The sequence below is a fragment of the Camellia sinensis genome, chromosome 7 (genome assembly GCF_055761805.1).
Source record: "Camellia sinensis isolate YWXY chromosome 7, ASM5576180v1, whole genome shotgun sequence".
Classification (NCBI taxonomy): Eukaryota; Viridiplantae; Streptophyta; class Magnoliopsida; order Ericales; family Theaceae; genus Camellia; species Camellia sinensis.
Window position 1 is genome coordinate 94,671,386 of NC_138967.1, and position 21,505 is coordinate 94,692,890.

General features: G+C 32.6%; 1 protein-coding gene across 1 annotated transcript; it reads left to right on the forward strand.

The window, feature by feature from the left end:
• The first annotated feature begins 2,754 nt into the window (after positions 1 to 2,754).
• LOC114256494 (protein trichome birefringence-like 39) lies at positions 2,755 to 20,550 on the forward strand. The gene is made up of 5 exons (XM_028196162.2): positions 2,755 to 3,127; positions 3,348 to 3,519; positions 19,105 to 19,280; positions 19,546 to 19,704; positions 20,092 to 20,550. The coding sequence occupies exons 1-5, from the start codon at positions 2,841 to 2,843 to the stop codon at positions 20,378 to 20,380; spliced, it is 1,083 nt and encodes a 360-aa protein (XP_028051963.2). The 5' UTR covers positions 2,755 to 2,840; the 3' UTR covers positions 20,381 to 20,550.
• Positions 20,551 to 21,505: the final 955 nt, after the last annotated feature.

Here is a 21,505-nt window from a genome sequence, read left to right on the forward strand (position 1 = left end):
ATTAAAAAAAAAAAAGGCGCAACAAAGCAGTAGTGTGGCGGCAGCAGTATTATGCATTATAGTTGTTGGTTCCTCTCCAACCTTTGTGGTTGTGCTAGCTCATGATTGAGCTTTTTACACTTCCTTTCTTTATTGATATAATCTCACATGAAATGTATGTTGTTGTTATCACTAAAATTTTCTTTTTACTGCTAAAAGAAATAAAAAATGAAATGCGTCAATAGTGGTGGTAATGTGATAATGGGAAGAGTTGTTAGGTGTGTTGGTCGGAGTAGGTAACTGGAGGAGATGAGTCATTAGAGAAGGAAGGGGAGAGTTGTCAGAAAATGGTAGCTGATGATTCTTAATAGAAAATATGTGTTTTGGAAAGATGGTAAAAAGTAATTTTTTGACTTTTAATCAAACTTTTTGCTTTTCTAGACAAGTGATTTGGGAAGTTAGTAAAAAATTACTTTTGACTTTTTTTTATTAATATTTGTTTATGATGTTAAATCACAATAAAATGACCAAACTATTTTCATTCAGTTTAAAATATTTACAACTTCACCTATGTAACATATTTTGACCTCATGAAGGGTAGAATTGTAATTTCACTAATAGTTTAAAACCAACTTCTCAAATTTCTTTAAATACAAAAAAGTCAACTTTTAATTTTTGATACAAATTAAAAAAAATGGCTAAAAAACAATTAGCCAAAAGAGGCCATAGTTTTCGAAGAGTTGCTGGCTATGGTTGTCACTGGCCAATGGTATCTGCTGCTGACTGACCGTAGTCAACAGCGACTAGTAGAAGCCAGCAGTGCAAGAAAATTTGAAATTGAGGGCTTCCTCAAAATGGCCATTTTTTAAACTACAAATATGGTGTTTGTAACAATTTAAATTACTTGCTTATAGCTTGTTTGTGTCAAACTGTTATTGTTTTGTGTAATTTATTGTAAATTAAAATCTGAAAACAGAAGACAAGCACCTCTTACAAGACTTTTAGAAATTAGCTGTTTTTAGCCTATTTAAATAATTTTTGCTTAATAAATTATAAAGCAAAAATTGTAATAAACAACGAGCTGCTTATAACTTTTTACCAAATAATTTGGCACAGATTCCGCAGAATGAAATAAACTATAAACAACTCATTGTTTGGTGTAACTTATGTTTACATCTTATTAAGAAAAAATAACTTAAATAAGTTAAAAAGTAACTAATAATTTAAAACTTAAAAAAGATAAATATTTTTAACTTATAATCGATTTCCACTTTATTATAAGCTAAATGAGGCCAAACTCTTTTACTTATAGCAACCGGTATAAGAAAAAGAATTTCGGCTTCAAATTTTTAAAAATGATTTTTTGAGTTTTTAATTAGAATTTTTATATTTTTAGTATTTTTTAATAATATTTTAATTATTTTTTTCTTTTTAGTTCCACTTGATCTTGATACATTTAAAAAATATAAAATTTGTACATAAGTTTTTAAAAATTTTATTGAATATAACAAAATATAAAAATGTACTATTATTTTTTTTGGTATTTGGTGAATATCTAAAAAAATTACAAAAATTTTACCTTTTGAATATATTTACATTAGGTATATCTAAAAAATAAAAAATTTACATATTTATTGAAAAAATATAAAAAATTCAATATTCAAAAAAACAATATAAATCAAATAAGGTGAATTTGTTTTTCATTCTCCAATTTTTGAATCAAAATAATTTATTTATTTGTTTTTATTTTTATTTTTTGATACATGAGAAATGAATCAAAGTAATCATGTCCATAGTTTTTCAATGAAAATAATTAATCGGACCCCACATCTCACTGTAACTGAAATCCGTCCATGATTTCACCAGTCATTAAAAATGAATTTGAGGCACATACCCATGTGCAACCACCCCCCCCCCCCCCCCCCCCCCCCCCCCCCTCTCTCAAATTCATTAAAATTAAAAAATGAGTTTGGAAAGTTAACTATTTTTTTTTTGTAGATTATTTTAATTTTTGATTATTTTAATAATTTAAAATTTTTATATTTAGGAAAATAATCAATTTTTTTTAATTAAGGCCAAGTTTGGAAAGACTAAAAAAGTGCACTTTTTGTCTTTTTGGACTAAAAAATTGAGGTTGAAAATATGGATGTTTGGGTTAACTTTTTAACTTTTTATTAAAAAATGTGTAATAAAAAATTGTAAAAATTGATTTGTAGGGAAAAATTTGAATTGGGAGTTGTGCAACCGTAATTGTTGACTTTTGGTGAATAGTGTTAACTTTTTGACTTTTTGAGTAACTTTTTGACTTTTTGATTTTTTTTAAAGTCCCCAAACTTGGCCTAAATATGATGTTTGTTAGAGAAAAAATAAAATAATCATAGATTTAGGGGTTGTTTAGGGTGTCCTAAATAAGTACACTTTTTGTCTTTTTGGACTAAAAAATTGAGGAAGAAAATATAAATATTTGGGTTAACTTTTTGACTTTTTATGAAAAAATGTGTAATAAAAAATTGTAAAAATTGGTTTGTAGGAGAAAATTAAGATTGAGAGTTGTGCAGTCGTAATTGTTGACTTTTGATGAATAGTGTTAACTTTTTAACTTTTTGAGTAACTTTTTGACTTTTTAACTTTTTCTGAACATGTCAAATTTGGCCTTAATTCGACATTTTATCTTATTAACTATTTAAGTTATTTTATTATTTTGTGAATTTTAATTTAAAAAAATAAAATAAAATAAAATAAATAATAATAATAATGCTAAGACCCGCCCAACAGGGCCTATATATATGGAACATTTCTGAGACAACTTTTTCTACACCTCGTCCTTTTGTTTGTTAAACCATCCGGGGTCGAAATCCAAGATGAGTTTTATATTGAAAGCTGTGTTTCTCTTTCTCTCACTGTTTCTGTTTTCATTACACAAAACAAAGGCTGAGCATTACAAGAATGCTAGCAGTTCCATAGCCAGGAAGCTTGCAAGTGGGTGCAATTATTTCCAAGGCAAATGGGTATACGATTCTTCATATCCTCTATACGACTTCTCAACCTGTCCCTTCATAGATCCAGAATTCAACTGCCAAAAGTACCGAAGGCCTGACAAACTCTACCAAAATTACAGGTGGCAGCCCTTCTCGTGTAACCTACCAAGGTACAAAAAAAATTCACTCTTTCTCTTCTCTCTCGCTGAATTTGAAAGTAAGTTAAAAGTCACTTCTCAATTTTTAATTTATTCTTCTTTCTTACAAAAAAAAATTAAAAACAAATTAAAAAATAGTTTTTAATCCTCTTTTCAAAACACCCCTCTATCCACACTCTCTTTCTTTCTTTCTTTCCTCTCTAAAATGGGTGTATGCATAAAAATGGTGCAGGTTTAATGGGTTGTATTTTTTGGAGAAGTGGAGGGGGAAGAAGATCATGTTTGTGGGTGACTCACTGAGTTTGAACATGTGGGAGTCTCTGAGTTGTATGATTCATGCATCGGTGCCAAAGGCTAAATACACAATCATCAGGAGAGGTTCACTTGGTTCGGTTACATTTCAGGTATGAGTTTGATCTTTTTGCTCTACCCCAATTTTTTCCACCTCAGTTTCTCACTTTTCGCATTGAATTTAGCAAAAAATCATTGCTTTGTACTGTTAATGCACGTCTTGTCTATCACTCTAGCATTTGAATGGTAAAGTTACTATTCATGCATATTAAATCCTGTAATTTCAAATCCAATCTTTGCTATTTAATTATGATAATTCGTTGGACTAGACTAAAAAAAACTAAGGTGAGTTTTTGATTGGTTTTAGTGATGGATATAGTGGGAAAAGGGGACAGAGAAAGAGGGAGATAAATAAAAAGAAAATGAAAATTTAAGCCAAACCCGATCTCAAACATGACCTTTAAGCCTCCAGCTCATTTGATCACTAACTTTTGTAAACTTCTATGCATTTAATTGCCAGTTGTGTTATGGTCTACTGCTTTTCAATTTTGAAAAGTAACACATTACGTTCACTTTTGACAAAGTTGTTGCGATTAGATTTTGAATTTGTGGAGAAAGCATGAAAAATTATCATTTTTTTAGGCAGCAGAAAGATGTGTAAAATCTTGTTTTGTTTAACAAACATGGAATTAGAAAGGCAACATTGGATTTGAAACTTGACAGTCAAGTTGATAAACTACTGATACTAAAGTTGGTCATTTTTTGCACTTTAATTTTAAGTTAGGTGGATTTGAATTTTAACACTGTTGAATTGGGATACTTTTTCTCTCTTTTTTTTTTTTTTTTTTGGATAAATTACAAATATATCTTTTGGGATTTGTTTAAAATATAGATTATTCTATGTGATTTGAAAAATTATAAATAATCTCTTGTTAGAATTTTTTATTTAATAGAATTAATTAAAAAAATAAAATTTATAATTGTTCTCATATATAATAATATAATTACCTAAATTATTAATTGAAACATATTTATAATATTATTAAAAACTATTAAATGACTTGATGATTTATTAATAAAAAGGACAATTTGTTATGAAATTAGAAACTTGAGAGGGTGAAATGTAATTTTCAGAACCATAGAAGACAATTTATATTTTAATCAAACCCCAGAGAATGTATTTGTAATTTATCATTTTCTTTTCTCTCTGTTCTTCTCTCTTTCTCTTTTTATTCTTCTCTCTCTTTGTTTTTCTCTTCCAAAAAAAAAGGGTTGGATTGTAGTAAGAAAATGAATACTAAATTTTTAATTTTATCAATTTAAATATTAAAATTTTAATTTATTTTCAATCTAAATTATTTGTCTATTTTTATTAAATAAAACTGACAAAAAAAATATTATTTTAGTCATTAAACTTAATCATTAATGATTGAAATAATTTTTTTCTTCCGTCGGTTTTATTTATGAAAATAAGTTGATGATTTATATCGAAAAAAAAAATCTACTATTTAAATTGATAAAATAAAAATTCAAAAATTTATTTTATTATAAGAGCAAAATTCTGGAATTTTTCTTGTAATTTTTTTGTTTATTTTGTTTTTCAGTTATGAATCTATAAAAGTTAATCTTGAAACTTTTAAGCAATATTCTCAGTGTAAGAATCTCATAAAAACAATCTTTTGTTGTGTTTTTGTTTTCTATTTTACCTTTTATTTTTGTGTTTCGTATTTTTTTCGAATGAAGTTTTAAAGCATCAATGCCTCTGTTAGGTTTGAAGTTTTTAAAATTAGTTTCTAAGTTTTTAATTTATACTTTTTAATAATTTTTTTTAATGTTTCAATCAAATTTTATTATTTTAGATTTACTTAATCTATATACACTTAAAGGCATAAAATTAAAAAAAAAAAATCCTAAATAGTAAAATATTCAAAATTCAGTGCATTTTCATTTTCATTTTTATTTTTATTTTGTCTTTGTTGATTTATCCAAGGCATTGTTTGATTTGTATCTAGAGATACAATTTTTGAGAAAAAAATCTTAAAAATTTGTTTGATTAAAAATTTGTGAAAATAAAAATTCAAAATTACTTTTCTTTCTACTACATATCAATCAATCATTTTTTTTCTCTCTCCTCTTTTTCTCTCATGTCTTACACATCAATAAATTATTTTTTGTCTCACACCCATCTATTCAATTAAAAAAAAAAAAGTAAATAAATCATTCCAAACTCCAAAATTATTATAAAAAATACAACCAAACAAATTTCAAATTTTGTAAACTCTTTTAAAAAAATTATTTTTTAAAATTGTTTTATAAATACAAATCAAACATTGCTTATGATTTTCTCAGAAATATTTTATTTTTGAAGTGCGTCTAGATTTGATGAATCTAAAAAATACAACTTGAAAATTGAAAAATTATTTTTTTATAATGCTAAAAATTCGACTATAATTCTCTATTATTTTCCAAAAATCGAGTTGTTTATGTAAAAAAAATTTCTTGAAAAAAATTCAAAAAGAACTCCTCAAACAATTTTCTTTTTTATTTTAAAAAAATGAAAACATAAAGAAAATACAATCAAACAGGCTATGTGTCAAACTTTTATTCAATCCTTTTTCCTGCGACCCCCTACATGCCATGGTTATGTCGAGTGCATAAAAAGATATTAGAATGACAACAACATATTAGAGAAAAGACAAAAATAAAAAATAAAAGGCAGTTCCAATTGGATCCCAGATGTAGTGCGAATATAACACAAATTTCTATTGATCTAAAATTGTTGAGAGCTTAATTTTGAGTGCGGTCGGGTCGACATCAGCCAGTTGGTTTGTCTAACACGTCTGATTTAGTTTTATTTTTTTTAAGTTTAAAAAAATTATTTTAGTTTATAAGGTTACGCTAAATTAATATTTTTAATCTGATATATTAATGGCCTATACTTTCAGTCTAGTTCAGCTCGGCTTGGTCATTATTAAATTAATTAATTAATTATAATATATTAAATATATATTTTTTTTGTTGATATCTATACTTTATTGTTATTAATTTTATTAAAATTCATATTCGTAATGATGCGTGATTGAATTTATTTAAGAAATCTTTCAATTTATAATGATATTAGTATATTTATTTAAGAAATATAACGTGTGATTGAATTTAATTATGAAATGTTTTTGTTTTAACATATAGCCTGATGGGTGGACTTGAGATTTATAATTATTTTTTAAGTTAGGTTGAACTTGGAAAAATATAGGCACTCGATGTTAGAGCCAGGCTTAGATAGAAACAAAATCCCTTATTATATACTATCGACTTAACCTGATGTCGGCCTAACTTCAACCCGGGCCAACCCGATAACTGTCCACCTTTAGTCGTCAATACATTTTTGAAATATGAGATTAATTATTTTGAACCAATCACAATCTATGTATTATTCAACTACTTTTAAAAAGGTGAACAAATTCATATTTTGGAGATGTAGTTCAAGTTGTCACGAGGGAACACTTTGGTGCACTTAAAGTGAAGTTTGAGGATTGAATTTGAGTGGTGCTGACCTGTTGTGACAACCTGACTCTACTAACTTATTAACATGGAAGACTCTTAGGCCCGTTTGTTTAGAATTATTGGGAGGGGATTAAGTTTGATAGTAAGGAGGGAATTGAGAATGTGGTGTTTGTTTGGAGAGATAGGGAGGAGACTAGTAATCCTTTGGTATTAGTAAGGAGGAGGAAGGGGAATTGGTAAGGAGGATGTAGAGATAGTATTAGAAAAATAGTGAGGGGATTAGAAATTTTTTTATTTTTTTTATTTTTTATATATTGGGAATTTTTTTTAAAATATAATGTTTATTTTTTTTTATATTTTTTTTATTTGTTTTATTATTTTATATAAAAATAATTTAACAATTCCTCACTATTAAGCCCTTCACTATCAATCCCCTCACTATCAATCTCTTCTATTCTATCTCCCAAAACAAAAGGAGCTTAGATTTTACCCAAGACATCATGAAAAAGACACTTTAGTGTTAAAATAAGTAAAGTTTTAGGTTCAAATTTATAAAGAGACATTGCCTTACATTATAATCTAACTGTTAACAAACTGATCGTTATCTTCTGGAAAAAAAAAAAATTTAATAATAATAATAATAATAACTACTAATAATAGGACTGGCCCTAGTGCAAGGCGTGTTTGACTTGGTTGCCTTACGCCCACAAAGTTTAGCAAAATTAAAGGTGTTCCAACTAATTTTAGGTCTTATAACATTACTAAGTTAAAAATTAAAATATTGTCCAAACTAAAGGATCCTTATAGATTATGTAATCTTAATTAATTATGTCTAAAGTAATATTTAACTGATACTTTATTATATGTAGTTCAATTTTTATGTTGGTATTATAACTTTTAATTTTATTTAATTTAGTATTTTTATTTTTAGAATGGATGATGCTTTTTTTTGTTGTAAATTGGTTTCTATTAAAGGGATTTTAATGTAAAATACCTTGTATTAAGATTTTATAAAATAAATGAAATGTAACATTTTCATAGTAGTTGGGGTCCCTTAACATTTTCATAAAGAAATCTCTTTTCTTTTCAGCTCTTCACAAAGAATTATTATTATTTTTTTCTTTTTCACAGAGAAATTTCAGCACTTTAAAATGAAATTTCGTAAAGAAATTTCAGCTTGATATTATTGACCTATCTTAACAAATAATATATATATATATATATATTGGATCTCTTCTACTATGCAAAGTTAGAGAATAATGTTTTATTAATTTTTCCTTTGTTAAATTATAAAACAAAATGATCATATTTTTATAATTTTGTGTTTTTCAAATGATTTCTTCATGTCTTGATTTATGTAAGTAAATTTAATGTATAACTTTAGTGATTATATATGTCAGTAGAATTTTTTGTACGTATTAGCAAATAAATAAAAAAAAGTTATACGTACTTGCTATTTTATTATTTTTTTCTATTGAAATGGAAAAAAAAAAAATTATATTTTATTTATATTTGTGTTACTCTTTTATTCTTAAATTTTTATTTAAATAGATTTTATTTCAAAAACTCGCATTGGCCTCAACAAGTCAAGGCAGGCCCCGAGTAACACGTAGAAAAAAAAAAAAAAGAAAACAAAAAAAAATGAAGAAAGAAAGAAAAAAGAAAAGGTTGCGAAAATCAAGCAATGTACCAAGGCGTTGTCATGGTATGGTGTATATCACCGTCATTGACAGGATAATGAAAACTGGACCTTTAAAATTTTGCAAGAAGAGAAAAAGAGCTTTGGGATCACTTTAATAATGTCATTTTCAATAGAAGAAAAAGTCACCTAGCCGAAAGCGACAATATTACGTGATTGAATGATTGGATTCGTCTAGACTTGTTTGAAACTGGTTTAGGCGACTTAAATTGAAAACCCAAGGGTCGTTACGCCAAAATAAGATATTAACGACGATTTTTTTAACGGTAATTTTCATTGCTGTCGTTAATGATACTATTAATGGCGGTAACGAAACCGCCGTTAATACCGCCGTTAATGTATCTTTAACGGCGGTTTTGTTACCGCCGTAAAAAAAACTATCGCTAAAGTACCTTTGACGGCGGTAATGAAACCGCCGTTCAAAAAACTGCCACTAAAACCCTCTTTTAACGGCGGTAACGAAACCGCCGCTAAAGCCCTTTCATTACCGCCGTTAATGACGGCGGTCTTTGCCGGCGGAGCTCCGGCGAAACTCCGGCGAGTGGTGACCATGCGGGGCCAGAGGTTGAAAATGACCATCTACAATAAAGCAAAAGTAATGTTTAAATATTTATTTAGGGAATATATATCACATAGAGTGGTGTGGTAGAGTGGTTGGTGTGTATGGATAAGAGGTCAAGGGTTCAAAACATGGGAGGTGCAAGAAGAGGGAATTATTTTTTTAAAAATTTGAACCTATTTACGGCGGTAAAGAACTGTCGTTTTTGGTCGACTTTTAACAACGGTAATTTACCCTTTTACGACGGCTGTACCTTTTCCGACACGAGTATAAACAACGGTAACGAAACCGCCGTTAAAAGGTTTTAATGACGATTTTACATCCTTTAACAGTGTTAAAAAACCGTCGCTAAAGCTCAATTTTGGCGTAGTGGGCTGTGCGACTTTGACGATTTTGGAGTCCAGACTTGTTCCAAACTGGTTTAGGTGACTTAAATTGAAAACCCAAGGGTTGTGAGACTTTGATAAGATTTTGGAATAAACTCCCATGTCTTAGGTTTTACTCTCTTTGGGGTTGACATCATATGTGGTTAGTAGGATAAACTTTTTAGATTTGAACAAATTGTACTCAGTGTCAAAAGTATGAGTTCAAATCTCTGCGTGTGTGTGAGTTCGTAATTTACCGTTACATGGTTGAGTAGTTCTGTTATGTAACAATCATTTAAGGGTAATTTCTAAAGCCCTCAGTTTCTTATAGGATTTAGCTTAAGAGATTACTCATACGTGGTTAGGCCTTTTGGCTTAAATTGGATAGTTCAAATGATTGGACCAACGTGATACAATTCAAATATCTCTCCATTATATATTTGAAAAACAAAATTAATATATTTCATTAACATAAATTTAAATCACATATTAATTATTTTATGCAATTTTCTGTACGAATAACTTGTCTGTACAAATGATTCGATGGTAAACCTCCTTTCTCTTTCATACTCCGAAGTCTAACCCAATTACTTTAGTCAAACTGTATTCTGTTTGGGCTTTGTAATTAGGCGATGGTGCTGAATTAGTAGATGCTTTGGGATTAATTTACTTTAGGATTATAATTTTGACATTGATGGGGCATATAGGACCACCCTTCTCAAAAGATGGGGACAATAATGGACTAATTAATTAGGACAGACATTGGGGACAGATATTGGGTGGCTTGTTTCGGCAACTAATATATGGGTTAACAAAAATGGCCTATGGCCCGTGGGTGGCCCGAAACCCGTCCACGGTTCGGGGTGGATACGATCCGATTAGATCCGGTTAGGTCCGAATCTGAGCCCAGCCCGAGACTCTAGGTCTGGGCTTGGGCCATTGTTTTCGGACCGGCCCGTCAGCCAGGCCCATCAGCCCGCTCATGGCCCACTAAAAACCTGGCCCGAGGTTCAGCCCCCCCATAGCCCAGTGTTGTTTTTGGTGAAAAAAAAATTTGGTGAAAAGAATAGAAAAAAATATAAAAAAAATATGTTCAAGCCCTGCCGAAGCTCACCCAAACCCGAGCTCAGGCCCACCGGCCCAGCCCGCCGGCTCGCCCAAGGCACGAATACCCCTTGGGCCTGAGCTTAATTTTCTAACCCATGGCCCTGCTCGGCCTGATCCAAATTTTGGTAGGATCTCACGAGGCCCGACATGGGCTGGCCCGAGCCCTGACTCGGGTGTGCTGGGCCAAATTTACACCCCTAGATCACCTTATGTGTGTACTTTATCTTCTATCTTTTGTGATTTGGTTTTAGTTTTGTGCATGATTTTGTCCTATTATTAGGGTTGCAATTCCAATTCGAATTTGAATGGGTTTAATTAGGTTGAGTGGTTGTTTAGGTCTAGACTTTCCGTGTCTAGATGTTTTCCATGTCTTGATCAATTTTTTATCAATTTCAACCCATGCCGCTTTGCCACCATTAGTGCTTTTGCCTTTGTTTGCCTATGTGCCTACATATATGTTCCTGGAACTCTATAACCAAGTACTTTACAAGATCCTCCTCAAGTTGTAGAAAATTCGCCCTAAAATTTGAATCATAATCATAGTTGATCACCATAATAAACAGCATGATGTTTAACATTGAAAACATCTAAGGTGTGAATATGACTTAGAAGTTTCAATCAGTAGACATTCAGATTGAAAGCATTCTATGGGGCCAATATTTTGAGTTGCTAACTTCTTGTTCTCTTCTATAGAAAAACGATCTTCAGTCAAGACAGTCAAAACAAAATCCCCCATTTCCAATTCTACTGCTTTGTTCTTCTTATCAATATCACATTTTTACTTAGTTGCAACATTGTGTAAATGTTGTTGGGCAATTTTTTGAACTTCCTGAAGTTAGGAAACTAGATCTTCTACCTTTCCATGAATGCTCTTTAAATATGGAACATGGGCCAATCTAAAGGTGATTGGGGGTTGTGGACATGAGGTTTTGAGGCTTTCATTTCCACAAGAAAGGGACCAGATGTTTCAAAAGCAATCAGAGGTTCGAGAGGGTTTATTCATTTTCAGGAGTTGCCACCCGGTTATAGATCCCGGGAAACCATATATAGGAGCCTCCAAGGATAGGTACCAATCATGTCATCTACCCAGAGATAATGAGCTCGGGGGCTCAGTTATTAAGTGAGGTGTTAAGAACCCACATAGCCTAACTATTAAACTAAAAATATATTCAACACACACACACACACACACACACACACACACATATATATATATATACAAGATATAAGAAAATAATCAAAGCAGTAAAACTTACTATTACATGATAATAAGAGAGGAAGATGAAAGAAAAGTAAAGAAATGACATGACATGTTCAACATGAATGAGAGAGAGAGAGAGAGAGTACTCTATCAATCGTATTAAGAAAATAGAAAAATCTTAAATTTGAATTTCTATCATGCTGCTAATCATGCAAGAATAAAGAAAAAAAATTACTACTACATGATAAATAATTAATATGCCATTTTAAACACATTCATTATATAGGAGGACTTCGGCCCATGGGGAGCCAAAAATAACTATTGTCGGGCTATTCTTAGGGAGGGCAAAAGCATAAAAACTACATACATTTCTTTTATCAAAAATGGGTTATTCAAACTTGTTTTTAGAAAATTTAGAGAAGGAAGATTATATGAGTAAAAATAGAAAGTTGATATCCATAGAAGAGTGGTTTGAAGAACGCGAAATGCCCGACCTTGTTCCTCCAATGGAATCCCATCAGTAGTGAATGATCCTCCTGAGTAAGCTTGTTTCACGAATGCTGAAACAACTCAAAGAACTCTAAATGGGATAAGATATGCTTGAGATCTTCATATTTGTGGTGGAATGTGCATGATATATAGAGGGCCAAGATTTCAAACTGTCACTAATATTGGCTCAAATGTCAAGAGCATTCTTTCTCTAAGTTGTCTCTTCTAAAATGGGTAAATAGTGCTTTTATTTATAGAGAAAATGGCTTGAAGGATTGAGCCAAAGCCAACTAGACAAGACCTGGTCGGGTATGAAAAGTATAGTAGCTTTTGGGTGAAGATGGTGTGGAAAGAGCCACAATGGCACACTTCATAACAAGGCTTCCCATGCCATGTCACTTTATGGTATGTGTCATTGCTACATGGTGGGCGCCATGTAGCCTTTTGGTGCGCTAATGTGCTCCTAGTTCATACAATTTTGCTTTCTTGTAGTGCAATGCGCCCAATTTCATTTTGGTTACAGACACAAGTCAACACGCTTTTGATGGTCTATTTTCTAGGACAAACACTTATTTTGGGCTTAGGATGGTCAGAATTGGTCCAATAGACTCCAAGAGTCTCAAGCAAGCCTTTCTTAATCAATCTCACTTCCTAAGGAGCAATTCCCTTTTTTTCTTCTTGATTGGGGTTATCATGGAGGTATCCAAATCTTATAGTCAAACCAATTGGGGTATCTATAGCAGACTGAAACTAGTGTTGCGGTTGGTTGAGAGGTTATAAGCAAATTCAGGTTGATAATTTTTAGTCCTATGATTTGAGATGATCCCTTACTAAGCTATGAAGCAAACTTACTAACTACTGATTGACTACCTTTGTCTTTGCGTTAGATAAATGCCAAAACACTGTTAAAATGGCTAAGGAAACAACTCTCTCTGTTGGAAACAATAGATTGTGGTAATCCATGTAGGCTATGTACTTCTCGAAAGTAAAGTAAAGCTACGTTGACAACATTAGTAGCTTTCTTACGACCAATGAAGTGAGCTATCGTGGAGAATCACCACCACAAGGATTGAATCATTCTCCTTTGTGTTCATGGCAAGCCCAAAACAATGTCCATGTTGACATGAGTCCATGGCTGATTTGGAATAGAAAGTGACATGTATAAACTTATATTGGTAGTGATGCCCTTAGAAACTTGACAAATGCGACACCGATCCATGTATTTAACAATTTTCTTATACATTGTCAATCAAGGTATGCATCTGTTACTAATTTGAATGTTTTGTCATATCCCACGTGGCCTTCATCATGTAACTCCTTTATCATCTTCAACCTTAAGCTTAACTCTGGAACACATAATTGTTTTCTTTGAAATTGGAAACTATCTTGCAAAAGATAATCATACTGCTTTCTTGCTTCCATGTCACTCATAACATGTCAAATTCACAAAACAAGACAAACCAAATACCTCAGTGTGTATAGGGATTAATAGATAAGTTCGTCGACTGAGTGCATATGCCACCTTGTTCAAAGCTCCCAACTTATATTTGATAGCAAAGGATATGTTGCCCATGTTGTATGCCTTTGTGATAGTTTGGAAGGCTATTGATGTGTTTCAAAGCATCATGATCAAAATAGAGAATAAACTCGTTATAGGCCAGATAAGAACTCTAATGTTTCTAAGTTCAAACCACTACAAATAATTCCACAACATATGTTTTGTAATTGAGCTTGGAAACTCCTAATTTCTTGTTGAAGTAGGCAATGGGTCTTCAATTCGAACACAACATAGCATCAATCCCAACCTTAGAAGTATCACAATGCAGCATTGCGCAAAATCAAGAAGAGTAAGGAAATGGTAGTTAAGTTAGCTTCTGTTTGATATGAAAAATGCCTCAGTTGTTGCTTCTGTCCAATTAAAATGCCTTTTCTTCATATAGTCATTAATTGGTTCCATGATAGTCCTGAAATTGAGAATAAACTTATGACAAAAGCATAAATGAACTTACGACAAAAGCATAACAGACCATGGAAATTTCGAACCTCGCTAACAATCCTTGGTTATGGTCATTGTTTGATAGCCTGAACCTTGGATTCATCCACCCTAAACCCCTCTTTTGAAACAACATAGCCTATAAATAAGTCATGTTCTATTAGAAAGGAACACTGGTCATGGCACCAAAAAACTTCAATTTACGCAATACTATAAAGACATCCTGCAACAATTCAATAGTAAGATTATAAAATAAAATATTGTCAAAATAGAATACAACGAACCTACCGATAAAAGGGTGAAAAATATGGTTCATTACTTACATAAATGTGCTTGGGGCATTAAAGAGCCCAAATGGCATGACTAACCTCTCATTGGCCTTGAAAATGATTTTCCATTTGTCGCTGAGTCCAAGTCAAATATGATAAACAACTTTTCTTATCAAGTTTGGTAAATATTGTGTGCTGCTCAACTGTTCTAACAAATCATCTAATCGAGAAATGAGCAATTCGTATTGAATTATTATTTTGTTGATTGCTTGATTTTTGACACACATTTTCATTGACCCATCTTTCTTGGGCTTGAATAAAGAAAATACATAACTCATACTCTTCCAAATAGGGCTCTTGGATGGTAATGCCTTTAATTGTCGTTTCAACACCTTATGATCATTTAGACTCATCTGATAGTGGGGCGATTCAGACGACTAGTTCCAAGCACTAAATCAATCTAGTGTTAGATGTCATGCAAAGGTGTCAGATGTCACGCAAAGATGATAAGTGATTTGGAAGATATTTCGAAAACATATCATTGAACTCCACAATTAAGGCGATGCTTTAGAATTGTATTATCCGTTATACAGTACTTTCTAATTAACATATACACAATTCTTGATTCTTGTGTCTTTCCCAAAAACACATTATGTTTTAATAGATTGCTACCTTCTACAGAGGAGGGTTTGGGTACAACCTTCCTACTTTGTAAGAGCACAATCTTGGTCTTGTCAAACAAAAACTATAAGTGTTTTTCTTCACATATCCTAGGAATCCTTATCATACTACCAAGGTCTACCCAACACGAGATGACATGCATCCATAGTGACCATGTCGTACCACTCTATCTTTATATTTAAATCTAACTGAAAAAAGAAACTAAGCACCATTTTGACATAGTTAGCTCGTTTTCCCTTTTAAGGCAAGACAACTTATAGTGCCTTGGATTCTTTTTTATTGCCAATCCTAATTTTCAAATAACTTTCTCTATAACAACGTTCTTATAGTTGCTAGAATCAATAACAAGGTGGATTGGAAGATATTATTATGAAGTCAGTAGTGAAAGTGGATTGGAAGATATTATTATGAAGTCAATTGTCATGGTCAATGTTCTGGAAGGTAAAGCAAGCCTTTCGAATTACTAGTAATGAATCATCATCACCCTGCACAAATTCTTCATTAACATCATCTTTGTCAATTTGAGCTTTAGCTTTTCATCCACTAGTTCATTGTCACTCTGTGCATTGTCTATAAGCAAGTCCTTATCATAACGACCTTCATTGTTGCAATCTACCATCCTATGCTCCATTTCACCAACTCAAATCAACACGTTGAAGCATTATTAGTTATTGCCTAGTTAGGTAGATCACTTGCAGTAGCCTTCCTTGTTGCTGCAAAAGTAGGATTATGATTTAGGGTTGAAGGGTTAGAACAATTATCCCTGCTACCTTGGAAAATAATTGATTTTCTAAGCCATCAGCTCAATTGCTTCTCAATACTTAATGCTCTCTGGTGTGCTTCTGAAAGTCAAAACTGGATAAAAAAATATTGAACATATCCTAAAACTGTTGCTATAAGTCTATAATGTATCGGGGCACCAACATGAGCTGATAAAATTATAGAAGTATAATCATTGACAATTTTTGGATCCCGGCCACAAATTTTGGAATAATTGGTACAACGTCCTCACATGATTGTTGGATAAGAACGATGCACGTACATGCTTAAGCAGTTTTTTCCCCACAAATATGTATTTTGATTTCTATGATGAATCTGAATATGTTTTTGTTTCCATATTGAAGCAACACGTCCCCTGAATTTGGTTTCCACTAAAGAAACCCTTTTGTCAAGGGGAACCGCTTTGAATCGAAGATCTTTTCAACTGTTGCAACCCAGTCCGGAAATTCTTTTAGTTGTAAACAACCCTTGAACTATACTATGTCAAGTTTGAAGTCCAACTCCCACCGATTGAATTGAATACCTCTTTTGTAGTCTCTATACATCAAATGTATTTTTTTTCTTCATCCTGTAGACGTCCTATTTTGAACGACCTTGACTTTAGGGGCTTGAAAGCTTCCCGATGATGAAATAGTAAATACTTTATCCTTAGAGATAATTGAAGTTGTTGCGAACTGTTGTATCACCCTATTTTTAAGCCAAAAATATCTTTTTGCAAAATGACCATTTTGCCATTGAACCCATTTTTAGATAAATCTAACGTTTTGGTCCCACATAAAGAGATCGAGAGGGGAAGGTCTGGTTAACTTGAATTGATGATATTTTGAACACATTGATTGATTTTCACTTAAAAATGTCGATTGAGAGTTAATTGGGCTCACACAGGCCCAAAAGTTGAAAAATTGGCTTGGAACCTAGTGAAATAGTGGGTTGACCAAGACATGGAACATCGGAAGAGTCAATTTGCATGTCACATGGAAAATCCACACATTGCATGTAAAAACTGCACGTCTGCATGGAAAACCCACACATTTGCATGGAAATTCAGACCTTTGGATGCGTTTGCACTTGTCCCTAAGTTGGGTAAGTGCGGCTGCATATGTGCCGCATATGCCTTTTGTGCCTGCACGTACAATCAACAGTCCATAATTCCATTTCGCTTTAGATCGTTGTTGTGTTTTGGACGAGATGCGCAAGGAGAAAGCGATAAGGTACCCTAGCAACTCCTAGCTTGGCCTCCAGGCCTCTCCTTACCTATAAATACATCCCTTCCTCCCTTTGGGGGAGACCAACTTTTAGCTAGAGTTTTGAGTGTTTTAGCTAAGTTTGCAGTGTGATCACTTCACCCCTAACCCTAATTCCAAAAATACAATCTTATTACAATAGCTCTACAGCTAAAAGTAGATATAGGGTTTGAAGAAAAATAGATCAAAGCAAAGCCAATGCTTGAGGCAATATTTCAAGCAAGAAATCTTGACTTTTTCTCGTGTTCTTCGGTTTGTTTCCAACTAGCGGGTAAGTCCTTTGATTTTATTTATTTTAAGTATGATTTAATCATGTTTTTATTATTAGATCATGGTTAGTGTCAGGAAGCATGTACAATCATATAGGTTGGTAGTTTTGCATGTTTTTCGATTTGTTATGCATGTTCTAGTAAGATGTATATTTGTTGCATGTTTAGGTTAGTTCAATCTCCATATCTACATGCATGATGCTTGATTTAATCATCATATAATGTTAATCATGTTAGATTGTATATGTTAGTTGCTTATTTGTATCAAATCATGCTAGTAGTCATTATACCGGGCTTAGGTTGGCGTTGTGTATGTTCAGTTGCATGTTTAGGATCATATGTATATTATTTAATTCATATTTGCGTACGTCAGAATTCGGGCAAGTTTCCCTTCTTCATATCATATTTGCTTGTTTGGTGCATTATTCTTTAATAATGCAAGTTTATGTGCTTTTGGTGATCAATTGGATGTCTTGAATGCTTTTTAATGATATTGCTAAAGTTGGATTGTGTTTATAGCCATGTGAAATAAAAGCCATCTTTTTGGTAAGAAAATTATTACTTTATGGAAAATCATTGACTTGATGTGGTTATATTCATTTAAATCCAACTTGAATGAAGTATTTATTCAAATCACCTAGTTGTTCGATTAGTAAGGGATTTAGGTTAATAATTGAGTTTGTGAAATTATTTGATCATATAATCTCATAAAATAAATGATTAATAGAGGCTAATCACTTGATTGGGCGAGAGGGGTGCTCTCACACAATGACCTTCAGCTCTTGTGCCTAAGCTCCCGAGCCAAGATGTTTGGTTATGACATAGTGGTGCTTATATTATGTTTTCAAAGTCATAAGGTTTCTTAATTTCCTATAAAAATTAAATGATGACTCTTTCGATGTAGGATTTAGAGTTTGGTACGGTGTGTGGAAATGCACCTAATACTAAAAATGACACGACATCCACACCGACATCGTCGCCATCCTCCTTCTCCACTTACTATGGATTTGGCGGATGGTTTTTTGAGGATGACTGATTGCTGACTGTGAACTACTTTGGAATCGTGTCTCTAGTTATGCATCCCATGCAGCCTCATCACATTCATACATGTGTTTGATGTTGGCATGCCGACCACCACGAGCACCTTATCAGAAATCGAGCAAGGCTTTGATACCCAATTGATGTAGCGGGGAAATCTATAGAGCGAACATTTTATGATCTGTCTTTTATTTTATTTTTTGTTTATATAATAAATAGCACCCAGAGGTATATTGTGTATTTCAATGGTTTCTAATTTGTCAACCATTTACTCATAATTGCAAATTAATATCTCAATGTAATTAAAAAATTTAAGTTAATTAGGAAATATTATGTGACAAGGATGCTTCTAATGTTATTTTCTAAAACATATACAAGCAAATTTATATTGGTATCATAAGTTAACAATGCATATGATTGTATTTCGCACCCCGCTCTCACAAGGATATTAGTAATGAACTTTGTATAACATTTTTGTATCAATGTATGTATGTATGTAGGATTATGGAGTGAAGTTATTACTATATCGCACACCATACCTAGTGGATATAGTAAATGAAAAGGCAGGTCGGGTTTTGAAGCTGGACTCAATCCAAAATGGAAATGCGTGGCGAGGCATGGACATGCTCATATTTAACTCATGGCATTGGTGGACCCATACCGGAAGAACCCAACCGTAAGATTCACGTCTACTTTTTATAAATGGTACTTGACCTTAGTGTTTGATCCAAAATAACTCCCATACTATCATTGGGCTCAAGACGCCAATTCTTCTCTTCATATAATTGACCTTCAAAAATAGTGTTATATGTCATCATAGTCATTTTTTATTTCAATGACAAACAAACATTTTTTTATTTAGTTGCTACACGAAATTGGGTAATAAAGCAATGAACAAATAACAATTTTGGTCCTACTAATTTTGTGGTTTTCTATTGCAGATGGGATTATATGCAAGAGGGAAATAAATGGTACAAAGATATGAACCGTTTAGTTGCATACTATAAAGGGATGACCACATGGGCTAGATGGGTGAACCTAAATGTTAACCCTTCAAAAACCAAAGTTTTCTTCCAGGGGATCTCCCCCACCCATTATGAGTAAGACTATTTTTCTTTCAGGCATTCAACCATTGTTTATTTTTTCAGTAATACTACACACTTCAAAAAGCAAAATGTGAACCAGATTTATTTTAAATGCTACTTTTATCAGATCAAATTTGAATACATAATATACATTTTATTTTTAGATACTTTTTTTTATTTATATATTTATATCATGCCTATAACCATGGGCTACTTGAGATAATTTGATATCTAAGTGACAATTGTAAGTCCGTCCTCTTACATTGTTCAATTATTTTATTTTATTTTTTCTTTTAAATGTAACTTTTTAAGGTTTTTGAGATGAAAATTACTAATAAAATCTTTATACAAGTTTACTAACAAAGCGAAGGCACAACTAATTGTTTATTTTTGTGAAAGCAGAGGCAAGGACTGGAATGAACCATCAAAGACATGCTATGGTGAGACACAACCATTTTTTGGCACGAGGTACCCAGCAGGTACACCTCTATCTGCGGTGGTTATGAACAAAGTGTTGAGCAGAATCAAGAAACCTGTTTATTTGCTTGACGTTACCACCCTCTCACAATATCGCAAGGATGCTCATCCAACAGTTTACAGTGGCGATCACACTGGCACAGATTGTAGTCATTGGTGTCTTCCGGGTTTGCCTGATACTTGGAATCAACTTCTCTATGCAGCTCTCATTTAGTTCAATACAAAAGTGTTCCTAGTCAATTTTAGCTTCATTTTTTTAAAACAAGAAATACTATCATTATTGTTTCCATGATTGAAATTTGCCCGAATTAATTTCCTAGTTAAGCGGGCAATAAAATGTGTAATGTGTAATGCTTTAATTGTAAAGTAGTCTTTGGGTGAGCACTTTGTAAGATGTCATTTCAACAACAAAGTTTTACTACTAATCTAAACAAAACTGCATCCACCAAATGGGCAGTTGAAGAAATAATAACCAAATAAAACAAAGATACTACCCTTTCTTTTGAAACATAATAAAAAAACTCTTAGCTGTAACACCCAAAAAAATAAAAATAAATATAATAATAATAATAATAATAATAATAATAATAATAATAATAATAATAATAATTGTATGTAAGAAAGGGTTCAAGAACGTCGTTGGAAAATTCGAATATCTTCGAAGATCCTCGAAGAACAACTTCGAATTCTCTAGAAGATGATAAGAGGCTTAGATTCTTCAATAGTCTCAACTCAACAACACAAGAGTAAAGGAGATGATGGAGATAAGAGATTGGGTGAAGAAGAAGGCAAAATGGCTAAAGAGAGAATAATGGCAAGGCTCTCCCATGGATCTCTCACTTTCACTCTCAAGGTTGATAATGGAGAAGGGAAATTAGTTCTTTCCCAAGAGTTAATTATCCAAAATCCATCCCTTGTAAAACTATGAGTGGGTGCTATTTATAGACACCTCGTGATGTAGAATGGAGCCCATGTGCAAGGCCCATGGGGAATATTCTCTCTAACCACCTTGTCCGAAGAGGTGACCTCTCCGAGGATGAGACCTCTCCGAGGATGAGGAAAACCCCGAAGAGGAGATCAACCTCTCGGCGAACCCTTCTTCTTTGCCACACCTAACTAATGATCCCCAATCATCCCAAAGGGTCAGGAGTAGTCTCAGAGGATGTCCTGCCGCATAAGGGTCAGGGGTAGTTCCAGAGAACGCCCTGCCGCAAATATTGCCGAGTCTCATGGACCCCCCGGAGTCGTGCCACCTCGACCCGGGTATAGGCTAGTTTAACCGAAGAGTGAATTTATCTCCATTCACCGTCCTCGGGATCGGGTCCTTTGTTCAAACTCC